The 25,860-nt window shown below is 50.7% G+C and overlaps 1 protein-coding gene across 5 annotated transcripts; it reads left to right on the top strand.

Annotated features, from left to right (window-relative positions):
• Positions 1-25,652, top strand: PI4KB (phosphatidylinositol 4-kinase beta). 5 transcript variants are annotated; one of them, XM_036118720.2, is made up of 13 exons: positions 1-421; positions 7,564-8,500; positions 13,027-13,071; positions 15,471-15,698; positions 16,790-17,017; positions 18,576-18,685; positions 19,194-19,298; positions 19,520-19,643; positions 20,419-20,684; positions 23,198-23,330; positions 23,577-23,697; positions 24,347-24,409; positions 24,800-25,652. In XM_036118720.2, exons 2-13 carry the CDS (start codon positions 7,592-7,594, stop codon positions 24,979-24,981), a joined length of 2,514 nt encoding a protein of 837 aa, XP_035974613.1. In that variant the 5' UTR covers positions 1-421; positions 7,564-7,591; the 3' UTR covers positions 24,982-25,652. The 5 variants fall into 5 exon arrangements, with proteins under 5 accessions (XP_035974613.1, XP_035974616.1, XP_035974617.1 ...); XM_036118723.2 differs by lacking the exon at positions 24,347-24,409 and having other exon boundaries at positions 5-421; XM_036118724.2 differs by lacking the exons at positions 13,027-13,071; positions 24,347-24,409 and having other exon boundaries at positions 7-421.
• The last annotated feature ends 208 nt before the right edge of the window (positions 25,653-25,860 follow it).

Genomic DNA, 25,860 nt, shown 5'->3' on the forward strand with positions numbered 1-25,860 from the left:
TCTTCCCCGCCCCCTTTTCTATTTCTGAGCAGGCATGTTCCAGGCAGCTCACCCGACTCCTTAGATTGCTATGGGATTGGTAGGGTCCTGAGCGTCGGAGAAGCCGGAAGGCATATCCCAAGAAGGGTTGCTGGGACTCACAAGAAGAATTGAGCCCTACTGGGATTTTTTATTTTCGTCTTGCTTTTGCGGAGGGAAGGCGAGGAGGCTGTGCGGCCCGGTCGAACTTGAGGCAGTGCGAAGGCCCCCTCAGGCGGCGCCGAGGGCAGCCCCTAAGCCGGGGCCTGGCTCAGCCGCCGCGGCCGCTGTCAGGGAAGCGCAGGCGGCCAATGGAACCCGGGAGCGGCCGCTGCTGCTGAGGCGGCGGTGTCGGCAGCCCGACCCCGACCGCCCGCACCCCCTCCGCGGGGGTCCCCAGGAGGTAAGCGACTCCTACCCTGGGAGTCCCCCTGGCCCTGTGCGTGGGGGGTCCCTCTCCCACCCTGTCCCGCACAGCCTCCCCCCGCCCCCACACCTGGGTTTGACTACAGAACTGCCCTCCGGGTGGCAGCTGCACCCCGGGTGCCTTCACCCTTTCCCTTCAAGTCTGGGGTCCTTCTCTGCTTTTTTGGCTTCCTCTTCTGTTTAGCTCCTCCCTCCGCCCGGGGATCCCCCCCCCCGGCCCCCCCCATCCCAGTTGCCTCCGTCCCGAATTATTTTCTCCTAAGTCACGAACCCTTTCCACATCAGGGTACCTCTTGTAATGTCCATTCTTGTTTGCCCTTCCTCGTCAGCTGTGTTCCGCCCCAAACCTTTCCCACAGCCTCCGCCTTCATCCCCTTTTCCTATTTTTGCCCCTTTCCTCCGATGTCTCCGTGCAACCCCAGCACTGGGTTCCCATTTCCCTGAGCTCTCTCTTCCCTGTGGCCCTCTATTCCTCTGTTTCTGATTCCATTACCTCACCGCCACCCACCCAGCTCCTGGCTTCCAAGAATTGCCTATTCCCCTCCCCTTAAGAAATCTCAGGCCCTCATCGTCATTCCCAAAGTACTATTTGCATTGTACTTTGGCCTTAATCCTTACCCTTCTCTAGAGAGCTTTATGATCCCTGTAACTTTCTTTAGCTTCCCTTTTCCCACTCCTCAATACCCCAACCTCTGGAGGTTTGTTCCTATAGAAAAGATCTAACAGTGCCCCTTCCCATTCAGGATTTCCATCTCTGACACCTCTCTCTCTCGTTTCAAGGATTTTGCTGATCCGTGTGACCCTTGGTTCTGTTTTCCCTGTGGTCTTTCTGTGTTTTCTGTCACATTCTTTATCTCTACATACCACTTATTTCAGGATCAGCTAAATCTTGAACTAAGAAGAAAATGTGTTGGTGGGGGGAGCCTCAGCTGTCTCACTCAGGCTTTTCTGGACAGAAGGGTGTTTCTGAAGGATGGAGTAAGTTTTGAAGAAGTTCCTATCAGATTACACTTTGTTGACTACCCAGAATCAGCCGCTAGGAGGGATGAACAGGCCTGCCTGGAAACTGTGTGAGATTGTGAGAAATTTTGTTTTGGGTTACTTAATTTTAGGCTTGTCCTTAAGGGATCACTGATTAGAGTGTCTTCCAGATCCAGAAGGAGTCAATTTATTGCCTGTGGCTTACTGGGATAGTTTTGGTTGATTCCGTAAGGCTTAGGCCTAGGGTGGGGTTGGGGGTAACTGAGAAAAGGAACATGAGACATTAGAGAGAACGTGGATATTCAGAATCAGGACTTCTGGATTCAGTATGTGACTTCCTCACTTGACCTCTAGAGTGACCTTTTTGGGAGAATGGCCCACTCTGTGGGCATCAGTGCAGTAATAGGCTACTTGTAACATGTGGGTTGGGGGAAAAATTAGACTTGGTTTATTAGTTTACAAAACATTCTGGGTTTCACAGACAAAAGGCATTTCTTAGTAGTGGTTTAGCTGACCTGAGAGTTTTCCTTCATTGTGATCTCTCTATTGGGTCTTTCTAGTCGACAGCTGTGGCAGTAAGTCCATTTGAAAGACAAGCTCCAGGCCTGCTTCCTTTGTCTGCCTTGCCTTTTTTCTCCACTACATGAAGTTGCTGACCACCTGTGCTGTTCCTCTCGGACTTGATCCATAACTCCAGATTCTGTAGATGGAAAGTATGTTTGTGGGAAAGCCCTTTGAGGAAGATGGCTGGGAAAGAGAACTTGGAGTGAAGTGGGACTTGGGAAACTAGTTGCTCCCTTGTATGCCATGTCTCTCTTGGCCTGTGATAGTGAAGAGGGCATGTGAAGTTGCATTTTTCTTCCAACTCTAAGTCTTTTTGAAAGTAATCATGCTTCCTCTTCCCACTTCTCCCTTGTCTCCCTCTTCATTGTTAGCCAGAGTGCAGTCTCCTCATCCTCCTTTTTAGGAGTAGTTTCACTCCTTGGAAACACCCCCAAAGAGAAATCATATTTCCCCTAGTTTCCCTGCTTCATTCTCAGAGCTGGGTCCACGCTGCATGAGAACGTGTTTGCTGAATGCCATCCAAAGCAGCAAATTGAGATTCTTTGATTTGGGGAAGAAGTTTGGGAGGAACCTTTCAGTAATTGGCATGAGACAAGAGAGGGCCTAGGCCAAGCGCATTTGGGCTTGCAGCAGGGAGGAACAGTTCAGAGAGAGGTGAGTGCACAGGTTACTTTCTTTGCCATCTGTCTGTTTCAGCAGGGGCTCCCAGAGCTGGCTTGGGCTGTCTGACTGGAATCTGCTTATACCAGCTCCCATGGCCCTGCACAGAGACTTCTCAGCCTGATTCAATATTGGCTTAGCTACCCTGAGACCACTGCCTTCCCTGCCTTTCTGCTGCTAGCTCAAGAATGCCCTCTTCCCTGATGCCAATCCCCCATTGGGGCCTTGGGGGAAACATTTACGTGATTCCTGCTAGGGTCTGAGCCTACTCACTGTTCGTCCCTGGGTTTCTATGAGGAAAGAAAAGTAGCACTTAATCTCTACTTTGTCCATTGAGGTCCAGGGAGAAAGATGAGCTGAGGCCTTTTTAACGAAAGGTTTGAGTTAGACTTGAGGATATGAGGAGGAACTTCTCAACAGCAGAACAAGCAGCCTAGGGTTATGCGGAGTCTCTTTGGAAGAGCAGCTTCTTTTTAAAAATTATTATCAAAGGCGGGGCGCCTGGCTGGCTTAGTTGGTGGAGCACACAACTCTTGATCTCTGACTTGTAAGTTCAATCCCACGTTGAGTGTAGAGATTACTTAAAAAAATAAAATCTTTAAAAGAAAATTATTATCAAAGGCAAACATGCACTTGGTAATAAATCCAGTGGTACTTAAGAGTTTATGATGAAGGGGCTCCTGGGTAGCTCAGTCATTAAGTGTCTGCCTTCGGCTCAGGTCATGATCCCAGAGTCCTGGGATCGAGCCCCACATCAGGCTCTCTGCTCAGCGGGAAGCCTGCTTCTCCCTCTCCACTCCCCCTGCTTGTGTTCCCTCTCTCGCTGTGTCTCTCTCTGTGAAATAAATTAAAAAAAAAAAAAAGTTTATGATGAAATCAACAGTCCCTTTCCATTCTTCCCACTCCTCCTTTAGAGTTAACATCTTAATTATCTCAATGTTTATTTTTGAAGGTTATCACCATAGCATTGAATAAAATGCTTGTGCCTCTATTTCTTGGTTTATTAATTGTTACAAAAGAGCATTGAACTTTAGAGGATTTACACTTCTTGTTTATATAGGTGTCATTTTTATTTACTAGAAGCCTCTGTAATTGTAAATAACATATGTGAACTTCCCTTTCTTTTCCATGAACTTCCCTTTCTTTTCCATGAACTTGTAACAGTCACTTAACTACCCACCTTGTAGGATGAAGATAGTGGCTTCATTACCCTTTTTTCCAACTCACATGATCCATCTCAAAGGGAGGAAAATTGAGCTTGCCTACCTGCTTGGAAATCAGATGAGCTCTTAAGACAGTTCCATGAAAATACAGGAACCTATAAAAACATGAGGATTTTCCTGAACAAATCCATATTTTTCTAGTCCCCCAAGAAGGGAATGGTCATTAACTGGGTGAGGGGATTGATTTGGGGCTTTCTACTGTCCTGTCCTAGCAGAGACCAATCCAGGAAATCCTTTAATGAAGATCAGTAGGGGGTTGGAAGGTTCTTTGCCTGGAATCTTGTGATGAGAAGCAGGAAGCCAGGTTAAACATCCCCTCCCCCTAGAGTTTTTGCAGACATTTACTTAAATGCTAGGTCATACAGAATACAAACATGTACACCCTCTTTGTCCTCTATAGCCACTGCTGTGCTCAGCCCTGAACAACCCCCTGATGCTTAGATGAGGATTCCCTGCATTGCCCAGACAATTAGCTATGGAGCCCAATCAGTTGTTAACACTCCTCCACTCCTACCCAGTGCCTAGAAGCCAGCTGCTAGGCTGGGGTGGGGGAGGCCTCTTCAGTTCCTTCATCATCTAATTGGAAGGCCAGTTTAGGCTCCCAGTGTGAAATGTGGAGCCTCAGTTGTTTGAACGTCCTTGAGAGCATAGGAGCCATTTGATATTAAAGGTTTGGATTTTCTTTTTTCCTATTCTCTTACAAGGCGACAGGTGATTAATATAGGACCTCTTCCTTTTTTCCTTTGCTTTCTAGTCCTTTCACTTTTTTTAGAATTGTTACTTACCAAAGTTATATTGTCTTTGCTTTTGAAAATGAATGAACTGATGTTGAAGACTGTATTAGGACTTAGGTTTTGGAGAATCCCTTTCCTATTTCTTACTGTCTAAATTGGCAACTCAGTACCTCCTCCCCCCCATGACTTGTTTCAGATGCAGGCAATCCTTGAGGCTCAGGGAGGCGAGGGAGGTCCAGCTCCAATTTGGTAGTTTCTAGTGGCAGAGCCACTAGAGAGGAGTCCAGTTTTTCCTGCATCTCTTGACACCATCTGGTTCCCTGGGGAATAAAGACTGAGATGGGGGATCTGTTTGGTGGAAAAGTCCCCTGAGTACTGTGATGCGGGATTCCTCGCTGAGCCCTGGGATAAAAAAATCAATAACGGCATCCTTCCCTCCCCTCCTGGTGCCAGTAATAATCCCAACTGTGATCACCTGGGGCAGGCATCTGCTGAGTATCCTAGTGAGGTCTGAGGTGCTATATATGGGAGGATGTCTGTACTTCATGTCCCTTGGAAGTTTTGAAAAGTGGATTTTAGGAGCTTTTGATAACTTGGAAGTCTCTGGAGTAGAGGGAAGGGGAAAGATTTGCCAAGCATAGAGAGATTGAGGGAAAAATAAAAGTTGGTTGTATAAAATGATTGAGGCTATCATGTGAGTTTTTCACCAGACCTAAAAGGTGGTGGTCTCAGTTGAATTAGAATGACCCTCTGGGGCAGAGTGCCCTGCAAAGGTGTGGCAAGGAGTGATTAAAGCTTTCTTATTATTTCTGTGTAGCCTAAAGTTGCGAGTAGAGACAGATCCACATAGGCAGCCATGCTGGTTCTACTACTCAGAGGGCTCTGCCTAATTTTAGGAGAGAGCATGATGAACGAGTTGCCAAATTTTTACTGGTACCAAGCTCAAACTGCATCAGAGAAATTAAATTCAGGGATGGGAACTTCTTGTTTGACAGAGTTGGGAGAAAGATAAACTAGCCTTTTTTGGTGATCTCTGAGAACAGAAGAGTTCCCCATCTGTCTTCCTGCAAGACTTAGTGGTGACTGCTGGGGGGGAGGGAGCTAGGCTTACAGTATAGGGCAGAGCAGAGTAACTGACTCTTAACATTTCAGAGGTGCAAGAAGAGGCGCCGGAAGGATGGCGGTGGAAAATGGGGCTTCCCAGAGTGATTATAGAGAATTTGTATCGGAAGCCTCCTTTCACCTACCCAAAGTGATATGCACCCAGATTCACTAGCATCAAAGGCAGTGTCACTAATGGTTGCAAACTACCTGCGTTTCCACTCTACAGTAGATCCTGCCTTCCTCTTGCTCATGCTCTTGAGTTTATCTTAGACTCGTTTCTTGTGTTTTTGTGAAGAGGCCTCTGAGCCCGTTGTTGACTACAGTCGGACTCTGGAGTTGGGTAGATCTGACATTCACAGTGTGCCTCTCCCAGTCCTTGCTTTGAAATTTCCTTCCGTTCTACACTATTCTGATCCAAATTTGGTGGGGCTCGGAAGAATCATCCTAGGAGAGCAGTGGCTTTTGTCAGCAATGTTCTCTCACTCCAGAGAGGGACTCTTGGTGATGTGATTCCTGTTCCTCCTTGTTCTTTGGATGTTATAGACCCATGAGCTCTAGCTAAATTCTTTTTGCCTTCTCCCAGCCTTTCCAGTTCTTGGGCTATGTGTATGATAATGGAGAAAGTAGTGTTGGCGTAGGAGAGGGCTGTTATAAATGTTTTGGGAGATTCTTAGACAACAAATGTAATGCTAATTCACTTTCCTTATAAACAGTATATGTGTGTGCGCACACACTCGTACGGATATACACTGTTTACTAACTTGTTAGGTGATTAGGATTCACCTAATATTTATTGAGTCCTACTGTGTGCCAAGGACTGTGCTAGATCCTTCTATACTCATGATGTTTTCCCACACAGCAACAGTGAGAAGTAGATGTGTTTTTCCCATTTTGCAGTGGAGGAAACTGAAACTCAGAAGATATGTGGTTTGCATAAGTTTACACATCTCATAATGGCAGAGCCAGGATCTTGAATCTCAGCCCATTTGACTCCAAGTTCAGCAGTCTTTCCACTATACTTAACTACTACGGCACTAGAGAAAGAGGGAATGATGTCATGAAGTCAGACAAGCAGAGAAATGGCACACTTCAGCAGGATTGTTGATGGTTGTTTTAGAGCTGTTTTCTTCTCAGTGAAGCCTGGATGGTATTTGCTGGCCCTTATTCCTTGGGAACTTTGAGTCTGAAGGGAAGGTGACTAGAGGGACATATCAGGACTTGGATACTGGGAGGTGTCAGGCTGGTTCAGTCGGAAGAGCGTGGGACTCTTGATCTCAGGGTCTTGAGTTCGATCGAGCCCCACATTGGGTGTAGAGATTACTTAAATAAAAATAAAACTTAAAAAAAAATAGACTTTGATACTAAATGGAGGTGAGATGCTTAGGACCTGTGTCTGGAGTATTATATGAGTAAGGAAATACAATTTAAAGAGGAAAAGAGAAAGGTTATTGGCAGGCGTGTCAAGGGAGACACAAGAAGAACACAAGATAGTGAAGAGTTAGGGACAAGGAAATAAGACCAGAATTGCTTCCCAGTCTACCTGAAGATTTGTAAACCTATGTAAACAAAACGTATAAAGCAGCATTTTGCAAATGCAAGGTAGGAACAGAGGCTAAGCTGATAGCTAAGTGCAGAAGGAAGGAAGAGTAATGCGATCAGCAGTGGAGCTAGTCAGGGAAGGCTTCGTGGGAGATGACTTCTCATCTGATTTTGAAGGAGTCCAGGAAGACAAAAGAGAGGAGGGGCCTGGGAAGGTTTCGTGGTGGACGAAAGGAAGACCTGAGGATGGCACCACTAACCAGTGTGTGTATGTGTCTCCCTTTCTGTTCCTTTCTCCCTCCTTCCTCCTGTAGCTTGGAAGCTCGAAGTCTGGCTGTGGCCATGGGAGACATGGTGGTGGAACCTGCCCCCCTGAAGCCAACTTCTGAGCCCACTCCTGGCCCGCCAGGGAATAATGGGGGTTCCTTGCTAGGCGTCATCACAGAGGGGGTCGGGGAACTATCAGTGATTGACCGTGAGGTGGCCCAGAAGGCCTGCCAGGAGGTGCTGGAGCAAGTCAAGCTCTTGCATGGAGGTATGGCTGTATCTAGCACAGACACCCCACTGGAGCTGGTCAATGGGGATGTTTTGGACAGTGCAATCCGTTGCCTGGATGATCCACCTGCCCAGATAAGGGAGGAGGAAGATGAAATGGGGGCCACTGTGGCCTCGGGCACAGGCAAGGGAGCAAGGAGGCGGCGGCAGAACAACTCAGCCAAACAGTCCTGGCTGCTGAGGCTATTTGAGTCAAAACTATTTGACATCTCCATGGCCATTTCATACCTGTACAACTCCAAGGAGCCTGGAGTACAAGCCTACATCGGCAACCGGCTCTTCTGCTTTCGCAACGAGGATGTGGATTTCTATCTGCCCCAGTTGCTTAACATGTACATCCACATGGATGAGGACGTGGGTGATGCCATCAAGCCCTACATAGTCCATCGCTGCCGCCAGAGCATTAACTTTTCCCTCCAGTGCGCCCTGTTGCTTGGGGCCTACTCTTCAGACATGCACATTTCCACTCAGCGACACTCCCGTGGGACCAAGCTCCGGAAGCTGATCCTCTCAGATGAGCTAAAGCCAGCTCACCGGAAGAGGGAGCTGCCTTCCTTGAGCCCAGCCCCTGACATGGGGCTGTCTCCCTCTAAGAGGACTCACCAGCGCTCTAAGTCCGATGCTACCGCCAGCATAAGTCTCAGCAGCAACCTGAAACGAACGGCCAGCAACCCTAAAGTGGAAAATGAGGATGAGGTAAAATGCCTGGGAGGGGCAGTGGGGCAAGACGGCATGGAGACAGGATGTCTGATATATAGTTCCTCTGTCCTTTTCTCTCCTTCCCTCTGTTTCATTTCACTGATAAAAGCATGGGATGTCAGAGTGGAAAAAGACCTTAGAATTCATGTATTCCAACTGTCTCATTTTACAAAGGAAGAACTCAGAGACCTAGAGAGATAGAAGTGACTTGCCTCAGGTCATGTAGCTAATAGCAAGGCTGACACTCCTGACTCTGTCCAGTTGTTTTTACTCAACTTCACTGCCATTCCATTAACTACTTACTTACTGAGAACTGTGGCAGAGACCCTCCCCACCCTGACTTGAGACCTGGGATATCTACCAGAACCTCTCAGAGTAGCAGCCATCAGGGAGGAAAAGGGATAGTGTGTGTGCTGGGGGGAGGGGTATTAAATAGAGCCTTAACTTCATTCTCCTGGTCACTCCTCCTCATAATCCCTCTGCCCCACTCTCCAAATATCCTGCTTTTTGTTGACTTAAGAGTAAGGTTCATTCCCTGTCACTGAGGTATCTGCAGAATGCCCTCGTGCCCGCCTTTCCTCAGGGGAAGGGATATCTTAGCATTTGGGAGAAGCACGAAGGGAAGAGGGAAGTGGTCTTGCTGTAGAGTAAATGTTGGGCATGCCCAGAGTCTAGTCAGAGACCTGAAGGCTGGAAAGAAGAGCAGGCTGCAGGAGCAGTTGGGGTGTCCAGAGCAGGGAGGAGATAAGCACATCAGTAGGTTATGCCCACCTTCCATTCCATGTCTGGACAGATAGCTTGGGAAGTTGCCACTGGACAACTAAGTGTCAGTGACCTGGTCCCAGCCAGACAATGATGCCCCAGTCCCCCCCTGTGACTCACCACTGGCCCAGCTCTCATCCTGGCTGCCAGCCCAGCCTAGGAAAGAAGGGAGAAAAGAGCAAGGAATTTGCACTTGTTGGAAAATGCATATAGCCATGGTGCTGGCATCTGCCCCTGTGGGGCACATAACTCACCCACAGTTTTGATACAATGGGACTTCTTTTCAGCTTCTTTCAATCAGAGTGACTAGGGAAGGGAAAAGGCAGGACGGAGGGAGACTACAGAGCCTGCTTTCTGGAAATTTGGGGTTTTGTTATGATAATAATAGTGAAGCTAAAAGAGCTAACATTTGTTGGGCACTTATTAGATGCCAAGCATTGTGCCAAGTACTTTACGTTTCATCCTCAACAGTCCTAAGAGACAGGGATTATTTTACCATTGAAGAGACAAGCTTAGAGAGGTGAGGTGATTTGCGCAGGGTCCCTCAGCTAGGCCTCAGATCACAGCTGGTGCTTTTAATCATTCAGCTGAGCCATCTTGCTTATTTCTCAGCATCTGCATTCCCAGGCCCTCAGCTGTCAGAGTCTGCTTGGGGAAGAATCGCCTAGGCCCTAGCCATCTAGGTTTCCGCAATTCCATGCACAGGCAGAAGAGCCCAATGGTTCTCAGAACCAAAATGCACCATTTTCTTTTCTGGTTGAGCTTGCAGGGAAGTTCAAAGTCATGAACAGAGGTCGTTGCAGAACAAGAAGAATCATCCACATCTGGTGGGACTAAGGCCCTGAAGGGTTTGGGAGCTCCTTCTCTTGGGGTCAAGCCTGTAGCAGTATGTGTGTGAGCAGCTGCAAATGCACCCCTTGTGCCTCCTGTCAGGCATGGCTTTTCTCTATATACATTTGGTAGTTGTCATCTTAGGACCAGAAAAGCTGAGGCCTCAGGCCTACTCTGTGCTGGTCCTTGGTCCCTCTTCCTTGGATCTAACTCCTTCCCAGGATGGGATTATGGGTGACTCTGAGACACAGGTATTCTGTGAGAGCTTAAATCCTCTGGAGTGGCTTCTCTGGCTGCCATTCTTCCCAACCTGGCTCCTTATCATGGGTTATTAGATCCAGGAAAGGAAGGAGATACCAGATCCCTAGGCATTCCTAGGTTATCTGATGCTGGCAGAATGAGACACCCGAATCCACTGTGCAACCTTAGGAAACGTGAAAGCAGGAGTGAGAGAATAAATATGAATATCTCTAGGGGTCTCAGCATTGGAGTCTTCGGCACAGAGGTCTGTCTAAACCCCTTTGGCAATTTGAGGATACGTCTGTCAAGGCTTTTGTTCCCCAAATACCAAGGGAATTGGTTTTCCTCCTTCTGCTCCTCCTCCTCCCCTGTTATGCAACATTCATTCACTCAGCAAATGAGCTTGTACCGCGTGCACAGCCCTTGCCAGAGGCAGTGAAGGATGAAGGATAAAGTGTGGCTCTTCCCTCCAAGAACTTGTAATGTGGAGACCCCATTATCTAAGAGTCCGCTTAGTATGTGACTCTCAATTTTGTATACTGAAACTTTACTGAATTTATCAGTTCTAACAGTTTTTTGGTGGAGTTTGTGACTCTCTTGAGAAGCTGTTTCCTGCATGTAAGGAGGAAGTCTACAGCTTACTAAATAAAGCACATAATTATCTAAAGAGAAGCTCTGGAGGGTAAAGTGAGGCCACAGAGCAGAGGCCCCGGCTGCCCGTGCAGTTCTCTTCCTGCCCGGAGTCTCCCTGCACAGTCCTTTTCTGCCCAGATCTCACACGGGGTTCTGTTTTCTCTTAATGATGGATCTTTCACACTCTCCACTATAAGCCAAGGACTCTAGCATGGATTTCTCCCAGCCCCCACCATTTCCGCCCCCGAAGCCTGCCGCTTCAAAGCAGTTTTTGTCAGCCTAATTGGAGGACTCTGCTCAGGTAGTCTTTCTTCCCATTAGTAACCAAATGGTAAACATTTTGGCCTAGAATGGGGGCCCAGGGAACAGAGATGATTTAGGTACCGCCCCCACCCCACACCCTGCCCCACATAATGACACTCGTAGTAGATCAGCTTTGTCTTTTAAGGACTATAACCTTTGTACAGAGAAATCTGCTGCATGTCACACTGGAAGCCCCAGTGGGCCTTCCAGCCTGATGTGGTGTGATGTCAGCTTCTTGGCCTCAGCTTTTCTCCTGGAGCTGACTCAGTATGAGTGACTCAAGCCTACAGAGTAGGAGAGAGGAACAGATCATGATATACCTCCCTTCCCCCAAGGCTACTAATGAGTCAGACGGGACCTGTCTGTGGAAGAATCAGCTGGAGCATTGCTCACGGAGCGGTACCCTCCCTGCTGTTCCTTCCCCAACCAGCTCATGGATAGAGATTGAACCCCTAAGTCAGAATAGGCTCTGGCATCCTCACTGCCTCAGTTCTGTCCACCTCTACCCAAAGCAGAGGAGTTGTTGCCTTGGGAGAGTATTTGACCTGCCTTCTCCCTCCAAGTGCCCCTCTCCTCAGATTCATCAAGGAATGACCTGACTATAGGACCTCCAGCTAGAAGAGAATGTAAACCATGGAATGGAATTAAGTAGGTGCTTGAAATACTGATTGCAGAGTAGAAGCTCAGTGACTAATGTCCTCCTGCTTTGGAAGCTCTCAGGACTTTGTCTCTAAGTCCAGGCCCCTGCCCTCCTGCATGTTTGTGCACCCTTCTCCCTGCCCTGGGAGACCTTGGTGGACAGAACCCAGGATGGGCCCGTGCATGAGCTGCAGTAGAACTGCTGAAGGCGAGTTTGACCACCAGCCCTTTCCCCTGTTTTTGCTCACGGACACCAGTAAGACACAGGCATGGGGTGAGATTTAGATAAATCTCCTAGGCTGGGACCTGGACAGCTTCTGCTCAGCTGCTCAGCTTTCACAGGTGGATGCAGCTAGGACCAGCTCCCCAACTGAGGTCCAAAAATTGTAATTTACTGAGTGTGGCATGAAATAGCCTGATTGGAAGCCTGCGGAGGTTGAGTAGATAGGAGGAGAGTCATCCATCCTTTATGCCCAGCAGCATCTAGCCCAGAGGTGTCATGCTCATGGCTCTGGGGTGTCCCTCATCACATGGCTCAAGGTTGGGACTGGCCATCCCAGGATGATAATGAGGCTGATTGGAAAGGAGACACCCCTGGCACTGAAAGTTTAGTTCTTCTGCTTCCTCCCTGACATTTGCAAGAAGCTGGAGGAAAGCAGGCTTTCCAGTATGGGGGCCATGCAGCTTGTTAAATTCAGTTCCTTTGTGGTGGTTTCCACAGAGAAGGGTTTGGGTAGGAGCATGTGAGTGGCTGAAGAGAAAGCAGGCAGCTTGGCAGTGCAGTTACCGCCCTGAGGCACCCAGCTGTAGGGTCTGCCCTAGAGGGAGAGCTTGGTGCAGGCAAGGAGAGAAGGGGACAAAGTGAAAAGCCAAGGCCTTCTGTCTCTTCAGCCCTTCTTCTGACCTCACAGTCTGAGCCAGCTCTCCATTGTCTCCTACAAGGGTCAAGAATTTGGGCAAGTGGTGTTTCTGGGTGTTTCTGTCATTAAAGCAGCCAGGTAGAGATACATGAGAGAAGCAGTTATGATCCAAGTTGGAGCTAAATTCTTTGCCTTTGTCTCTCTCCCCTCCCTCCCTGCCCCTCCTCCTCCCCTTGCCCTCTGGCCCTTTCCCAGGAGCTCTCCTCCAGCACCGAGAGTATTGATAATTCATTCAGTTCCGTAAGTGGGGCCAGGCTGGGACTGGGTGGCAGGCTCCCCCCCTGTGGCCGCATTTCCTCTCCGTCCCCAGGTCTTCTGAGTCCCCAGGCCAAGGCTTGAGTTAAAAGATCCCTTTTCTTCCTGGGAGATCAGCCCCTCCCTCCCAGGGCTCCCCAGCCTGGAGGAGTCTCCTGCCCTTTGTCACCAGTGCCCTGAGCCCAGGCTTAGTCGTGCTCTATCCTTCTCCCAGACGTAGCTGGGATGCAGTGCGACTCAGCCCCCAGTTCCTGGGTCTCTAGAGCAAACAGCTGGGAGAGAGGTAGAATTTACCCCTGGATTGGAGCCAAGAACTTCTTGGCAGAAACCCCCAGGATCCTATTTCTCCCACCCAGAACCCTTTCCCCATGGCTTCTGCCATCAGACCATCAAATATTTATTCGGTTCTTCTAAATGCTAGGCCCTGTGCTGGGGGAGCAGACCCCAAACACAAACAGGATTTGGCTTGAAGGAAAGTTTTACCTCCCAAAAGCCGGTTTTCTTTTTTAGCTTCAACCATCTTTCTTCCAGGTCTGAGTTCTTCCCTTTCCCAGCTCACTGCCCAGGAGGTTCCTTAATCCGCATTCTCCTTTCTTGTTCCCTCTGGACTAACCCCTGACCCTCTGGTCCCACAGGGTCTCAGACCTTGTTGCTGGGCAGAGACGTGAGAGGAAATGCTGGACCCTCTGGGAGTTTGGATGATTTTTTTACATTTTCTTTTTGATTTGTCTACCCAATCAGTTTTCTCCGTTCTGTGCTGATCCCCTTTCAATCATGATTCCTATCTCCTCCCATGTGGCAGAGCCTCTCTCGAGGCCTGGGGTCGCATCTCCAACATGCTGAAGGAACGTAGGGACCCCCAACCCAAATGCTGATTTGAGGATGGGAAGGAATTCTGCCTTTTCTAATCTGAGATGACTGAATTGGTTGGGGTGGAGGGTCCTTGGAACAGTGACCGTTTGCCACCTGATTGGATGGATTAGGGGATCAGAATGAATGAAGGAGTGAGTTTCCAGATTTCCTCTTCCTTTCTTTTGCTTTCTCCATGAGGCCCCTGGGATATTTCCAGGGACCACAGAAGCCCAGTTCTACTGTCTTCCTGTCTTGATCTCTTTTCAACCCGGTCTCCCAGAGCATCCCCGATTGATTCCGACATCCTGTTTCATTATTATATGGGACCCTGAGCCAGCCTCCAGTGGGGCAGAGGCTGAGAGATGAGCTATTCCTTTGAACTGTGGCTCTTTGCACATGCAGAGATGGGCCTGGTACTACCCAGCTTTCAAAAGAAGCTCTTTTTGCAGTGTGAGGGAGTGAGGGTAGAAATTCTCAGTTCTCAGGAAACTAAACAGGACCCACAGAGAGGGAGAGAAAGGCCTGGTGAGTGAAATACTGTTTCTATAAGAAGAAGAAATACTGTTCTTATCTAGCTGAGGGGAGCTGGGATGGGGATGCTGGCTGTGGCCACCTTGATAAAGTACTCCTAATGGTAGAAGGACTTAGGCTGGGAAAAGAGCCCTTCTTTGTATCCATCTTTTCCCCCACCCTCATCTCACTGCCCAGATGGACCTTTCTGGGAATGATGAAGTGCCCAGCCTGAGGAGCCAGGCTCACAGCAGGGAGTTAATATAGGGAGCCTGTCCCTGAGAGGTAGGGGAAGAGGACCTAAGGAGGAATCACTGAAAGAGACAGACCCTCAGGGCCCTTGTCAAGGGCAGAAAGGAGCTATTGCTTTCTCCACCCACTCCCCACACCTCCCTCCCTCCATCTGCTTTTTCTGTCCCTGTTGATTGTTCCCTCATTAATGCAAAGTCTGTTCATCCCCTTCACATCCCGTGCATGTGCACTGACCCCTTGTAAGAGATTGTGGGGTGGACAGGGGGATGCTATGAAAGGTAACAAAAGTCATTTGAATGGAGTAAGTCCTTGAAAGGAGACATAGTGACTCAGAACGCCCCTCCCTAGCCTTGTGGGCCACTGGCAGAGCCCCTTAGCAGAGACTCAGCCCAAGGACCTGGAGATAAGTGAAGCGTGTCAGGTATAAGCAGCTCTTCTCTCTGGATGTTGTCCCTCCACCCGTCTCGAAGCCTTGGGACAGTTCGTAACAAACTCAGGTCCAAGAGAAGAGAGGTACCTCCCAGTGACACAGATTCACACCCCCTTCACCCTCAAGAATCAGCCTGTGGAGGAGTGTGCTGGCTTTTCTACCTATTCCCAGCTGAAGCTGTCAGGGGTGGAGTGGTGGGACCTCCCACCAGTGCTGAAAGGTAGCTCCTTCCCTGGAGTTCTCCAGACATTGGGATCCATGGCCAGGAGTGATTAAGTGGGTGGGCCACTTTTTTCTATGGTTTCTTTACCGTCTTTTACTTTGACCCAATCCCCTGTAGCCCGTCAGACTGGCTCCTGAGCGAGAATTCATCAAGTCCCTGATGGCAATTGGCAAGCGGCTGGCCACGCTCCCCACCAAGGAGCAGAAAACACAGCGGCTGATCTCAGAGCTCTCCCTGCTCAACCATAAGCTCCCTGCCCGAGTCTGGCTGCCCACTGCTGGCTTTGACCACCACGTGGTCCGCGTGCCCCACACCCAGGCTGTTGTCCTCAACTCCAAGGACAAGGTAGGTGGGCTCTGGCCCAAACCCTACCCCCTATTTGACTCTTCTCCCATGGTTGTCCAGGTTCCCGTGTATACACTCAGGGATGCCCCACCAACATCCTGGCCTCCACGGTTCATGCGCATGTGTCAATCTTGACTTTATCTCAGTGCTGTTGTGATTCTGAGGGCCCTCTTGTCCCCCTTCTTGGGCCTTGTTTTTTTGGACCAAAGAGGCCTAATCTTTTCAGCTTGCCTCTTCCTTCCCATGTCTCAGGAGAGAGTTGCTCACCAGTCTCGTTCCAGCCCTTTGGTAGCTCTTCCCTAGCCCTTCCATAACCCTTAGGCTTTCCAGCTACAGTGACAGTGGGAGTAGAGAAATAAATCTCTTGTTTCTAAGACCTTTTCTGATCAGAGTGGGAAGGTAGAAGGAGAGAAGGATGCCGGACTCATGTTGGAGAGCCTTAGCTGTCTGCTGATTGGAATGAGTCCTAATGGTTCAGATTCTTTTTCAGAAGAAGTGTTGAGGATTAGGACCCTGCTTGGAGCAGTGCCTGATTTTTCCCCAGTCTCTGTCTGTCTTTAGGACAAGCCCCCAGATAGGCTTCTAGGCCTCTCTGAAGGTGGTAATTGATAGTTTTGCCCAAGTGTATCATCTGTACATGTTGGAGCTCAGCTGAAACATTTTTTATTTTTAAGATTTTATTTATTTATATATTGGAGAGAGAGAGAGAGATTGAGAGAATGAGTGGGAGGAGGGGCAGAGGGAGAACAGACTTCCTGCAGAGCACGGAGCCCAATGTGGGGCTCGATCCCAGGACCCTGGGATCATGACCTGAGCCAAAGGCAGACGCTTAACAGACTGAGCCACCCAGGTGCCCATCAGCTGAAACATTTTAAAGACCTGTGCACTCTTTCACCCAAATTCTTGAAATGCGTGTTCACAGGACAAGTTCCTGCCCTGAATATGGCATTCATAGTGTCAAGGGACTGACAGGTGAGGGTTGGAGCTAGGAGTGGGCAGCTGGAAGGACTGTGTTAGCAGAGTTGAGATTCGGGGGACGGTGGTGGAGGGAAGTTGGAAATACTGTTCTCACACACACACCTCCCCTCCAGGCTCCCTACCTGATCTATGTGGAAGTCCTTGAATGTGAAAACTTCGACACCACCAGCGTTCCTGCCCGGATACCCGAGAACCGAATTCGGAGCACACGGTCTGTGGAGAACCTGCCCGAATGTGGTATCACCCATGAGCAGCGGGCAGGCAGCTTCAGCACTGTGCCCAACTATGACAATGATGATGAGGCCTGGTCGGTGGATGACATAGGCGAGCTGCAGGTGGAGGTGAGGGAGCTCCCAGGAGGTGGTACTGGGGCCCAGCACCCGTTCTTCGGGAGCTTTCATTGTATTTGAGACAAGGCCACACACCCTGAGGCAGGCTGAGGCAGGTGCCCATGGGGATGAGGGTGAAAGCCCTGAACACCACTAGTCTGGACTGTTCAGGTGGAGCTCGTTTTCCTGCAGAAGGAATTTAGGTTAAGTATAGGGATGAACTTCTAAGCCCAAGGGAGTGAGGGAAACTTAAAATATTTATTGAACATCTGCTATATAAAGTTGTCTTAGGGAAGTAGAGAATAATAAGTCATACATTCATTCCTTCAAGAAGTATTTATGGAGAGCCTTGTTTGTGCCAGCCTAGAGTACTGTGGACTAGTGAACAAGATGGCCCCTGCCCACAAGGAGTTTATGACCTAAAAAGAGAGGGAACAAAACCAGTCAGCAGGTAGCTATAGTATGGTGAGATCCAGGTTGTGCTGCAGGGAGCGGGGCGTTAGGCAGCCCCTGAGGGTGGGGGTAGGACTTACTCCAGACTTGGGCCTGGGCACACCCCACATGATTTCCTGAGGAGGAAATATGTCAGTGGGGCCCTGAAGATGGGTCACTGGACTCACTGGACAGACCATTCCCAGCAGAGGGAATAGCAAATGTGCAGACTGGAGGACGAGACAGCTGGGCTCAGTTGAGGAACTGAAGGACGTTATGTGTGGCTGTGACGTGCTGTGTGGGTGGAAGTGGTGAAGGAGGCTGGAGAGGTTGGCATGAGCCACATTGTAGGAGAGATCCTATCAACTGTGGAAGGAAACTTGGACTCTGTGCTGGGCTTGTGAAGAGCCAGAGCCGCATTTTATGTAGGACTGTGACACAACCAGATGTCACTTTGTGAAGACAGACTCTCTGTCCTTGAGCTTACAGTCCAATTAGGAGATTGGACGCAGACATTTAAGGGGAAGAAATCTATTTATAGGATATGCAACAAGGCAGTGTGCAGTAAGTGCTGAGTGGAGTTGGGGTCTGGTGGAATATTTTGTATTTGAGAGAGATGGGGAGATTAGACTGAATGGCTGAGACTGAAGAAATGGTCAGAGGGGCCTAGTTCTGGATGCCACAGGAGAATGCGGCTGTAGCCGGGGAGAACTCCTAGTAAAGGGCCAAAGTCCAGCCTTCTCTGGCGGTCGTGGCGGTGGTGTGCAAACCTGATCACACTGGGGTCTTCTGGAGAACTTGTTAAAAATGCAGGCTTCCAGATCCCATTCCCAGTAATTCTACTTCAGATCGATGGTGGGATATGGCAGTCTGCATTTTAGCAGCATTCCAGGTGATTCTGATGAGGTAGTTCGCACTTAGGGAAACATTGCTGTAAGGCCCATGTGAGTGCCCAGGCGTTTGGGGTCCAAGTGGCGAGGGTGGCGTGGAAGCAGGGCAGGCTTTCTGGAACAGAGTCCAGAAGTGGGGGAGCGATCATGACGCAGAGGCGGCAAGCGTGTAGAGTGACTGGAGGAGCAGGTGACAGAAGTGAGGCCTGTGTTTGGCGCTTCTGACCTGTGGTCCCCTGCTCTCCCAGCTCCCTGAAGTGCACACCAACAGCTGTGACAACATCTCCCAGTTCTCTGTGGACAGCATAACCAGCCAGGAGAGCAAGGAGCCTGTGTTCATAGCAGCAGGGGACATCCGGTATGGCCAGACCACCCTGCCCCACGTTCTTCCTCCCTCTCAGGCACTGCCTGTCTCTGTCCTTTCCTGTCTGTCAGCCTCTCTTTCCCTCTTCTCTCTCCTTACTCCATCGTTGTCCTGAGGCCGCCAAACTTGAGGCAGTGAAGGTACAGGTTGAGAAATTACTGGGCTACCATGGAAGGAAGTTACATTTAAGAGCAGCATTTCTTGGAATGGGTCTGAGGACTACACGTGTCAAAACCAAGGGAGAGGGAGGAGAGCTTGCTGGAAATGCAGATGCTGGAGCCACACCTGATCTGAATCAGAGTCTCAGTCAAGAAATGGGGAGGGCCTAGTAACCTGCATTGCAACATGATTGCAGACCACCAGGTTAGCAAAACTCTCAGCCCAGGTTTCTATCTCTGTGTGCCCAGAATCAAGGAAAGAGTGCAGGAAATGCCGGCATAGACAGGGACATGAGGCTCTGGGGTAACTCCTCCAAGCAAATGATATAGTTTCTTCCTGCTAGACGGCGGCTCTCGGAGCAGCTGGCTCACACCCCCACAGCCTTCAGACGAGACCCGGAAGACCCTTCTGCAGTTGCTCTCAAAGAGCCCTGGCAGGAGAAAGTAAGGTGAGTCGGGTGGCTGTGGTCCCTGGGCCCCTCCCAAAGCTTGGAGGTGGCCTCAGGTACTCACCGTGGCATCTGTATTGTCCGCCAGTCTCCCAAACTATCAGGCTCCCAGGCATCCGAGTCCTTGCCTTGTGGAGAGTTTGGTTTGGACTTCAGGCAGAAGCGATGTCTGTCCTCTCCTGTCGTCAACCCTTTGACACCTTTTGCTTCTTTCTTCACAGGCGAATCAGAGAGGGCTCCCCCTATGGCCACCTCCCCAATTGGCGCCTCCTGTCGGTCATTGTCAAGTGTGGCGATGACCTTCGGCAGGAGCTCCTGGCCTTCCAGGTGTTGAAGCAACTGCAGGTAAGAGAGGGAGGGAGGAAGAAGGGGAACTCAGCCCAGCTGAGGTGAGCACACAGGTTGTTACGCAGGTGGTTCCACAGGGAGCTCTGCTGGGGACCAGCTTCCTGCCCAGGTCTAAACTGGATGCAGCTCCCTCGAAAGCTGGTGCTCCTTCCCCAGGGTACTTCCCCAGGAAGTACAGCCACAGGAACAGCTCCACGGCGACCCCTCGTGGCCCGTTTGTGACCTGCACCTGCTGTGATCTCTGAACTCGGGAGGCTGGATTTGTCCTTTAGTCTCCTAACTGGTCTGTGGCAGCTGGTTTGCAGTGTGCCGAGATGTCGATCCCCTGAACCTTTGGATTGGTCACCTGCAAGCAACTTTACCTGTTAATCCTATTCTTTCTATAAATATTGTCATTTTCTTAAGAGGCTTTCTCTGGACCTAAATCCTTTCCTGTCTTCTCCCTATTATTTGAATTTGGATTAATGGCTCACATTCTCTGTGTCTGTGAGGTGTCAGTGTGGTTTCCCATCCTCCCTGCCTTTTTGGGGCTTTCAACCTACACGCTGCCTTTTCTCATATACTTCCCCGTATCTTGTCGAGCCCTGGACTTCTTTCAGAACTCCCTGGTCCTCAGGGGGAATCAGTGGGTTTTACTCACTTGATGGCCTAGAATCCAAGGCCACAAAGATGGGAACTGTCCGAGGTTGGGCTCTGGGGGCAGGGGGTGGATTTTAGCCTCCTCCCCTGGTTTGGAAAGATGATAGTTGCATGCCTCTGTGTCTCCCCACAGTCCATTTGGGAGCAGGAGCGAGTGCCCCTGTGGATCAAGCCATACAAGATCCTTGTGATTTCTGCTGACAGTGGCATGATTGAACCAGTGGTCAACGCTGTGTCCATTCACCAGGTGAAGAAGCAGTCACAGCTCTCCTTGCTCGATTACTTCCTGCAGGAGCATGGCAGTTACACCACTGAGGCATTCCTCAGTGCGCAGCGCAATTTTGTACAAAGTTGTGCTGGCTATTGCTTGGTCTGCTACCTACTGCAAGTGAAGGACAGGTGGGTGAACTCCTTATCCTAACCTTGTCCCTTCTTGAGAGTTCTCACTCTTCATCACCTGCCGTGGCCTAGATGTAACAGTGGAATGAACAACACGTTTTAAGCAGAGACATGTTCGTGTGCCATTAAGCAGGGAGGCAGACTGATTAGTGCTAGGGTACAGGGGCAAAGAAGTGGAAGACTTCTGGGAGGAGCAAGGGTTTGAGCGAGCAGGGTCTTCAGGGACAAAGGCAGTGAGGACCGAGAAAGCTGTGGGGGGAGGACGCTCCAGGTGAGGAGACAGCGCAGTGTGCTGCCTGGCAGGGTGGTGGGCGGTGGCTTCATAGGTAAGCGGAGGTCAGGTCAGAAGGGCTTTATTTTGCAGGCAGAGGAGTGACAAGATCCAGTCTGTGTTTAGTGACTGCCCCCAGGACGCAGAGAGTGAGGGTGGATGTAACTGGGTCTTCCATAAAGCAGGAGGTCCTGAGGCCTGGGCGAGGGTAGTGGGGGCCACCGAGAGCAGAAAAGAGAAGATGGGTATGAGGAACGTGGTGGATGTACAGTTGCAACTCCCAGTGCCGCACTCTCCTTCTTGTTCCAACATGTGAATTTCAAAACTTTTAAGTATCTCTTGTTTTGCTGAGAGCTGTCATTTCTTCCAATATCACATGGACCTTTGTGAGGTCCGGCTTCACGTATAGGCAAGCATGTCGGACAGATAATTACACCACCTGGGGTCTTGCTTTCTAAGACTGTCTCCAGACAGTGACTCAGGGTCAGCACCCAGAACGCTCCCATAAGTTGTGCCTTTCACCGGGCAGGGGGCAGCGCCCTGAAAAGGCTGAGATGCGATGGCCTTTGCTCCTTGGGTTCCCAGTGACATGGCAGCACATGAAGATCTAACTCAACAGGGCTGCTTGTCAGAAATCTAATATCTATTAAGTGCTTGCCGTTCTTATATGAAAACCCTGTCAGGCAGGCATCTCCTTGTGAGGGAAATAAGGGTCAGGGAGCTTTCAGGACCACTACTTATTCTACCCTGACAGCCCTGTAAGTGAGCCCGGCAGAGGCTCTGCGTGTGCAGGCTGATGGGAAATGTAACTATTTGTAAGGAGTTTGGTTGCAAGCTTTAGACTGTCCCTGAAGAGGCAGGATTTTGAGCCCAGGGCCCAGGGAGCCTAGTCCTGAGCCCCAGATTGAGTAAGTGGGTGGCAGGGAGGCAGGGGCTAGTCAGGCCTCTGGGCTTTCCTGTAGAAAACTAGTATGTTTGGAAGACTTTAAAGAGGGGGAGGGGGCAGGCAGCTGATAAACCTTTTCTAATAACTCGAAAAAGGAATGGATGTGGTGAAGCCAGGAATGGAATCAGCCACTGGAAAGAAGTGGCAACAGTGAACGGGCCCCAGACTGGAATCAGGTGCACGAGATCTTCACTGCTTCAGAATGAGCCCCCGAACTGCCTTGCAGCTGGAGCGGACTCTGGCAGTTAGGAGATAAGCTGCCCCTCAGTAGCCTGGGGGCCTTGTGCACGAAAGTCACTTTTCCTCTCCGGGCCTGTTTGCTCACCTGTAAAATGAGAGGTTGAACAAGGACATCTAGAACCTTTCTCGCTCCCAAGATTGTGCCTGTGCTGGTAAAATTGTAATGCTTTCCCCAAGGGGAAAGGACTGAGGTGGGACTGGTTCTCCCTCCATCCCCCTCTTTTGGCCAGTCTGACCAAACCTAGAGAAGGTGGCTTCAGACCCGGAGCTTTTAGCCTAACAAAGCCTCTATTGACACGGAGGGGGTCGGTTATGCTGAATGGGCCAGGCTCACATGCTTAGCATGTTAATTGTTCCTCCTTCTGCTGGCCATTCATGTGGGAATCACAAAGACCTGGGATTTATCTCCCTCTAACTCTTCTTCCTGCAGCTAGCCCCTAGTAATTGCTTCCTGAGGTGTTTTTACGTAAGTGTTCTTACCGAATGGTTAAAACCTACTCCTCTGCTCCTCAGAGCCCCCACACAGTATTTAACATTTAAACTCCCCTCAGCCCGCTCTCTTGTGGTGGGGCTCTGCTCTGCAGTGGGCTGACAGGAATTACCAACAAAACTCAGGTAAGTAGGTTCTGACTGGAGGCCTCCCACCGCGCCAAGGGCTTGGCCTCTAAGACAGTTGGCTGGAGCTGCAGAGACCTTTCCTTGCTTCCAGCTTCTCTACTCAGTTGGGATCCGTTTGGGTGCTAGAAGAATGATTTTTGGAAAATGGGGATATTCTTAAACTGTTTTCAAGCTGTTAATAATAGCAATTTAAAAAAAAATCATCATGATGGCAATTTCGGACCCCAGAGCCTTTGACAGCAGTTTACTTTTCTGATTTCCCTTCTTTCCTCTGATTAGCTTTAGGTCATAAGAGGTTGGGCCCAGAGTTCTAGGCAGCAACAAACTTGGCAGGAGGCTCCCCTAACCTGGTATCACATGGCCAGGGTGTTGCAGCTTGAGGCTCCTGCCTCAGTCAGACTTACGACTGCCTCTTTCTCTCCTCTGCCCCCTCCTCAGACACAATGGAAACATCCTTTTGGATGCAGAAGGCCACATCATCCACATCGACTTTGGCTTCATCCTGTCCAGCTCACCCCGAAACCTGGGCTTTGAGACGTCAGCCTTTAAGCTGACCACAGAGTTTGTGGACGTGAGTCAGGAAGGAGAGGTGCCTCACTGTGTTCTTTCTGTCATGGGAGAGGGAGCTGTGGGCTCCCCCCAAATTAGGGACCAACAGAACAGAAATGGCAGCGAGTCAGGGTGAGGCTAGATGTCCTGGGAGGCTTCCTGCCCGATAAGAGAGCGGGGAAGTCACGGAGTTTGGCATGCTTGCCCTGATGGAGGAAGTCCTGGCTGGCTTGTGAGCCCCCGTGCACACACAAGTCTTCCTTCGCAGGTGATGGGGGGCCTGGATGGCGACATGTTCAACTACTACAAGATGTTGATGCTGCAGGGACTGATTGCTGCTCGGAAGCACATGGATAAAGTGGTGCAGATCGTGGAGATCATGCAGCAAGGTGGGCTGGGAAGAGGCCGTGTGTTTGGGGACAGGACAGTGCCCATAGTGCTTCAGGGGTCCACTTAATGTTGGGGCCCCGGGGCATAGAACTTCCAAAAAGTGGATTCCACCTCAAGACTGGGGGCACGGTTTCCCAGAGGGTGCCATTTGTCCTTTGGGACATTGCTTCTGATGGAGCTGGGTCCCAGGGATGGGAGGGAGTGGGGGGGGTACAGACTGCAGAAACTACCCCTTAGGCATCCTCAGGGAGAGAAGAGCCCCGTCTCCAGCCTCCTGGTCCCTCCCCGTCTCCCCATCCCTTGGCCCCCTGATTTTTTATTTCCTTCCATCCCTCTGGCTCGGCTCTTTGCCAGCCCAGGTGTTTCCGGTCACCATCTTCCTCCCTGTTGGCCCTTGACCACTGACTGCCCTGTCCCCAGGCCCCTTCCCTGTCGCAACACTCACTCCTCCTGGTGAGCGGAAAGTATTTCCTATCCGCTCTTCTTGATCTACCCCCCCTGAGCCATTCCCTCATTGCTTTGCCACCTGGAGTCTCTCTGCCAGCTCTTCTGGGCCCTAGTCTCCATCCCCCTCCTCAAGGCTGCCGCATACGCTTGGGCTGAGCTGCCAGTCTCCTCCTCCTTCCCATCCCTGCCCCCACCCCACAGGTTGTCGCCGTTGCTCGGGAGCATCCCCGTCTGGCCCCGTGATGACGGTGGCCCAGGTCATCTGTGAGTGTCAGACGTAGCATAGGCAGAGGCCTGCAACCAGATAAGTGCCCAGCTCAGGGCCCATTCCCCAGACCCTCTTCCCAGCCTTCCCTCTGGGTCCTGAGACTGCTCCCTCCGCCCGTACTGGGGGCGATGTGGTGCCGGCCATCTCCCCCTCTACCCTCATCTAGAGGGGCTTAAGAGTGTGGGATGAAGATGGGCTCAAGACAGGGTCCCCCCAACGCCCCCATCTCTTCCCAGGCAGAACTGCATCCACAGTCAGGGAGCTCTCTGATATGGGAGGGAAGGGGCGCTTCAGCTACCCCTGGCTCTGTATTTCCTGCTGTGGCTGTTACCACTGCCCCCCCCCCCTTGCCATCCGTGACCCTGTGCCCTCACCGCTTTCCCCAGGTTCTCAGCTTCCTTGCTTCCATGGCTCCAGCACCATCCGCAACCTCAAAGAGCGGTTCCACATGAGCATGACTGAGGAGCAGCTCCAGCTGCTGGTGGAGCAGATGGTGGACGGCAGCATGCGGTCTATCACCACCAAACTCTATGACGGCTTCCAGTACCTCACCAACGGCATCATGTGACACCCTCCTTCTCAGGCCCCGGAGTGGTGGGGAATTCAGAGGACTCTCCCTGGGAGAGCCCTTGTCGGAGAAACCCCAAAGCAGGAAACCCCACCCACGGGAAATGGAAGGCAAGAAATACAGAGGATCATGTGGTAACTGTAGAGCTTGCCGGGGGTGGGAGAGCCAGCTGTGGGGCCCAGACTTGCCGGGGCTTCCCTGCCCCTAGCGGTGTCATTGTTACCATCTGACAGACTGCAGGACTCGCAGCCCTCCAGAGAACAGAGGTGATAGACGTGAGGGGCACTGGGGCCTTTCTTCTCACCAGGGTTCAAGAGGTTCTTTCCACAGGCCATCCTTACTCTGTTCTGGGTCCTGAGGGGGGGTGGGGGGGGAGTAGGTTCTTGGTACTTAGGACTTGATCCTGTGGTTGGCCTTTGGCCGTGCTGCTGCCCAACTCTGTCCCCTCCCAGCGACTGGCCCAGGCCGAGTTCCCCTTGCTGGGTGGACTCTGGCATAGGGTCCCCATCCCAGGGGTGGGGAGGGGAAGGGCCACGACCCCTCCTGTGGATGCGGGTATCAGCCTAGTCACAGGGAATTCCTTGGCCTGATCCCTTCCCCACACCCAGGGAAATAGCGCTCAACTTTTTATTTTTAATTTTTGTTTGAAATAAAGTCCTTAGTTAGCCATCTGTGTCATTTCTGGATTGTAATTTTTTTTTTTCAGGGGTTGGGGCGGGGGGGGGGGTAGTTGAGTATGAGCAGACGCGTGTCCTGGATGCCAAAGGCACCACAAAGAACTGAGTGGAGGAAGACTGCTCTTTCCCTGCCTGTCTTGGTCAGTGTGTCCTTGTCCTGGGAAAGGCCTCCCCAACTTTGACTCTCTCCCCCTCCCCGCCA

Source organism: Halichoerus grypus, chromosome 5 (assembly GCF_964656455.1).
Source record: "Halichoerus grypus chromosome 5, mHalGry1.hap1.1, whole genome shotgun sequence".
In the NCBI taxonomy this organism is placed as follows: Eukaryota; Metazoa; Chordata; class Mammalia; order Carnivora; family Phocidae; genus Halichoerus; species Halichoerus grypus.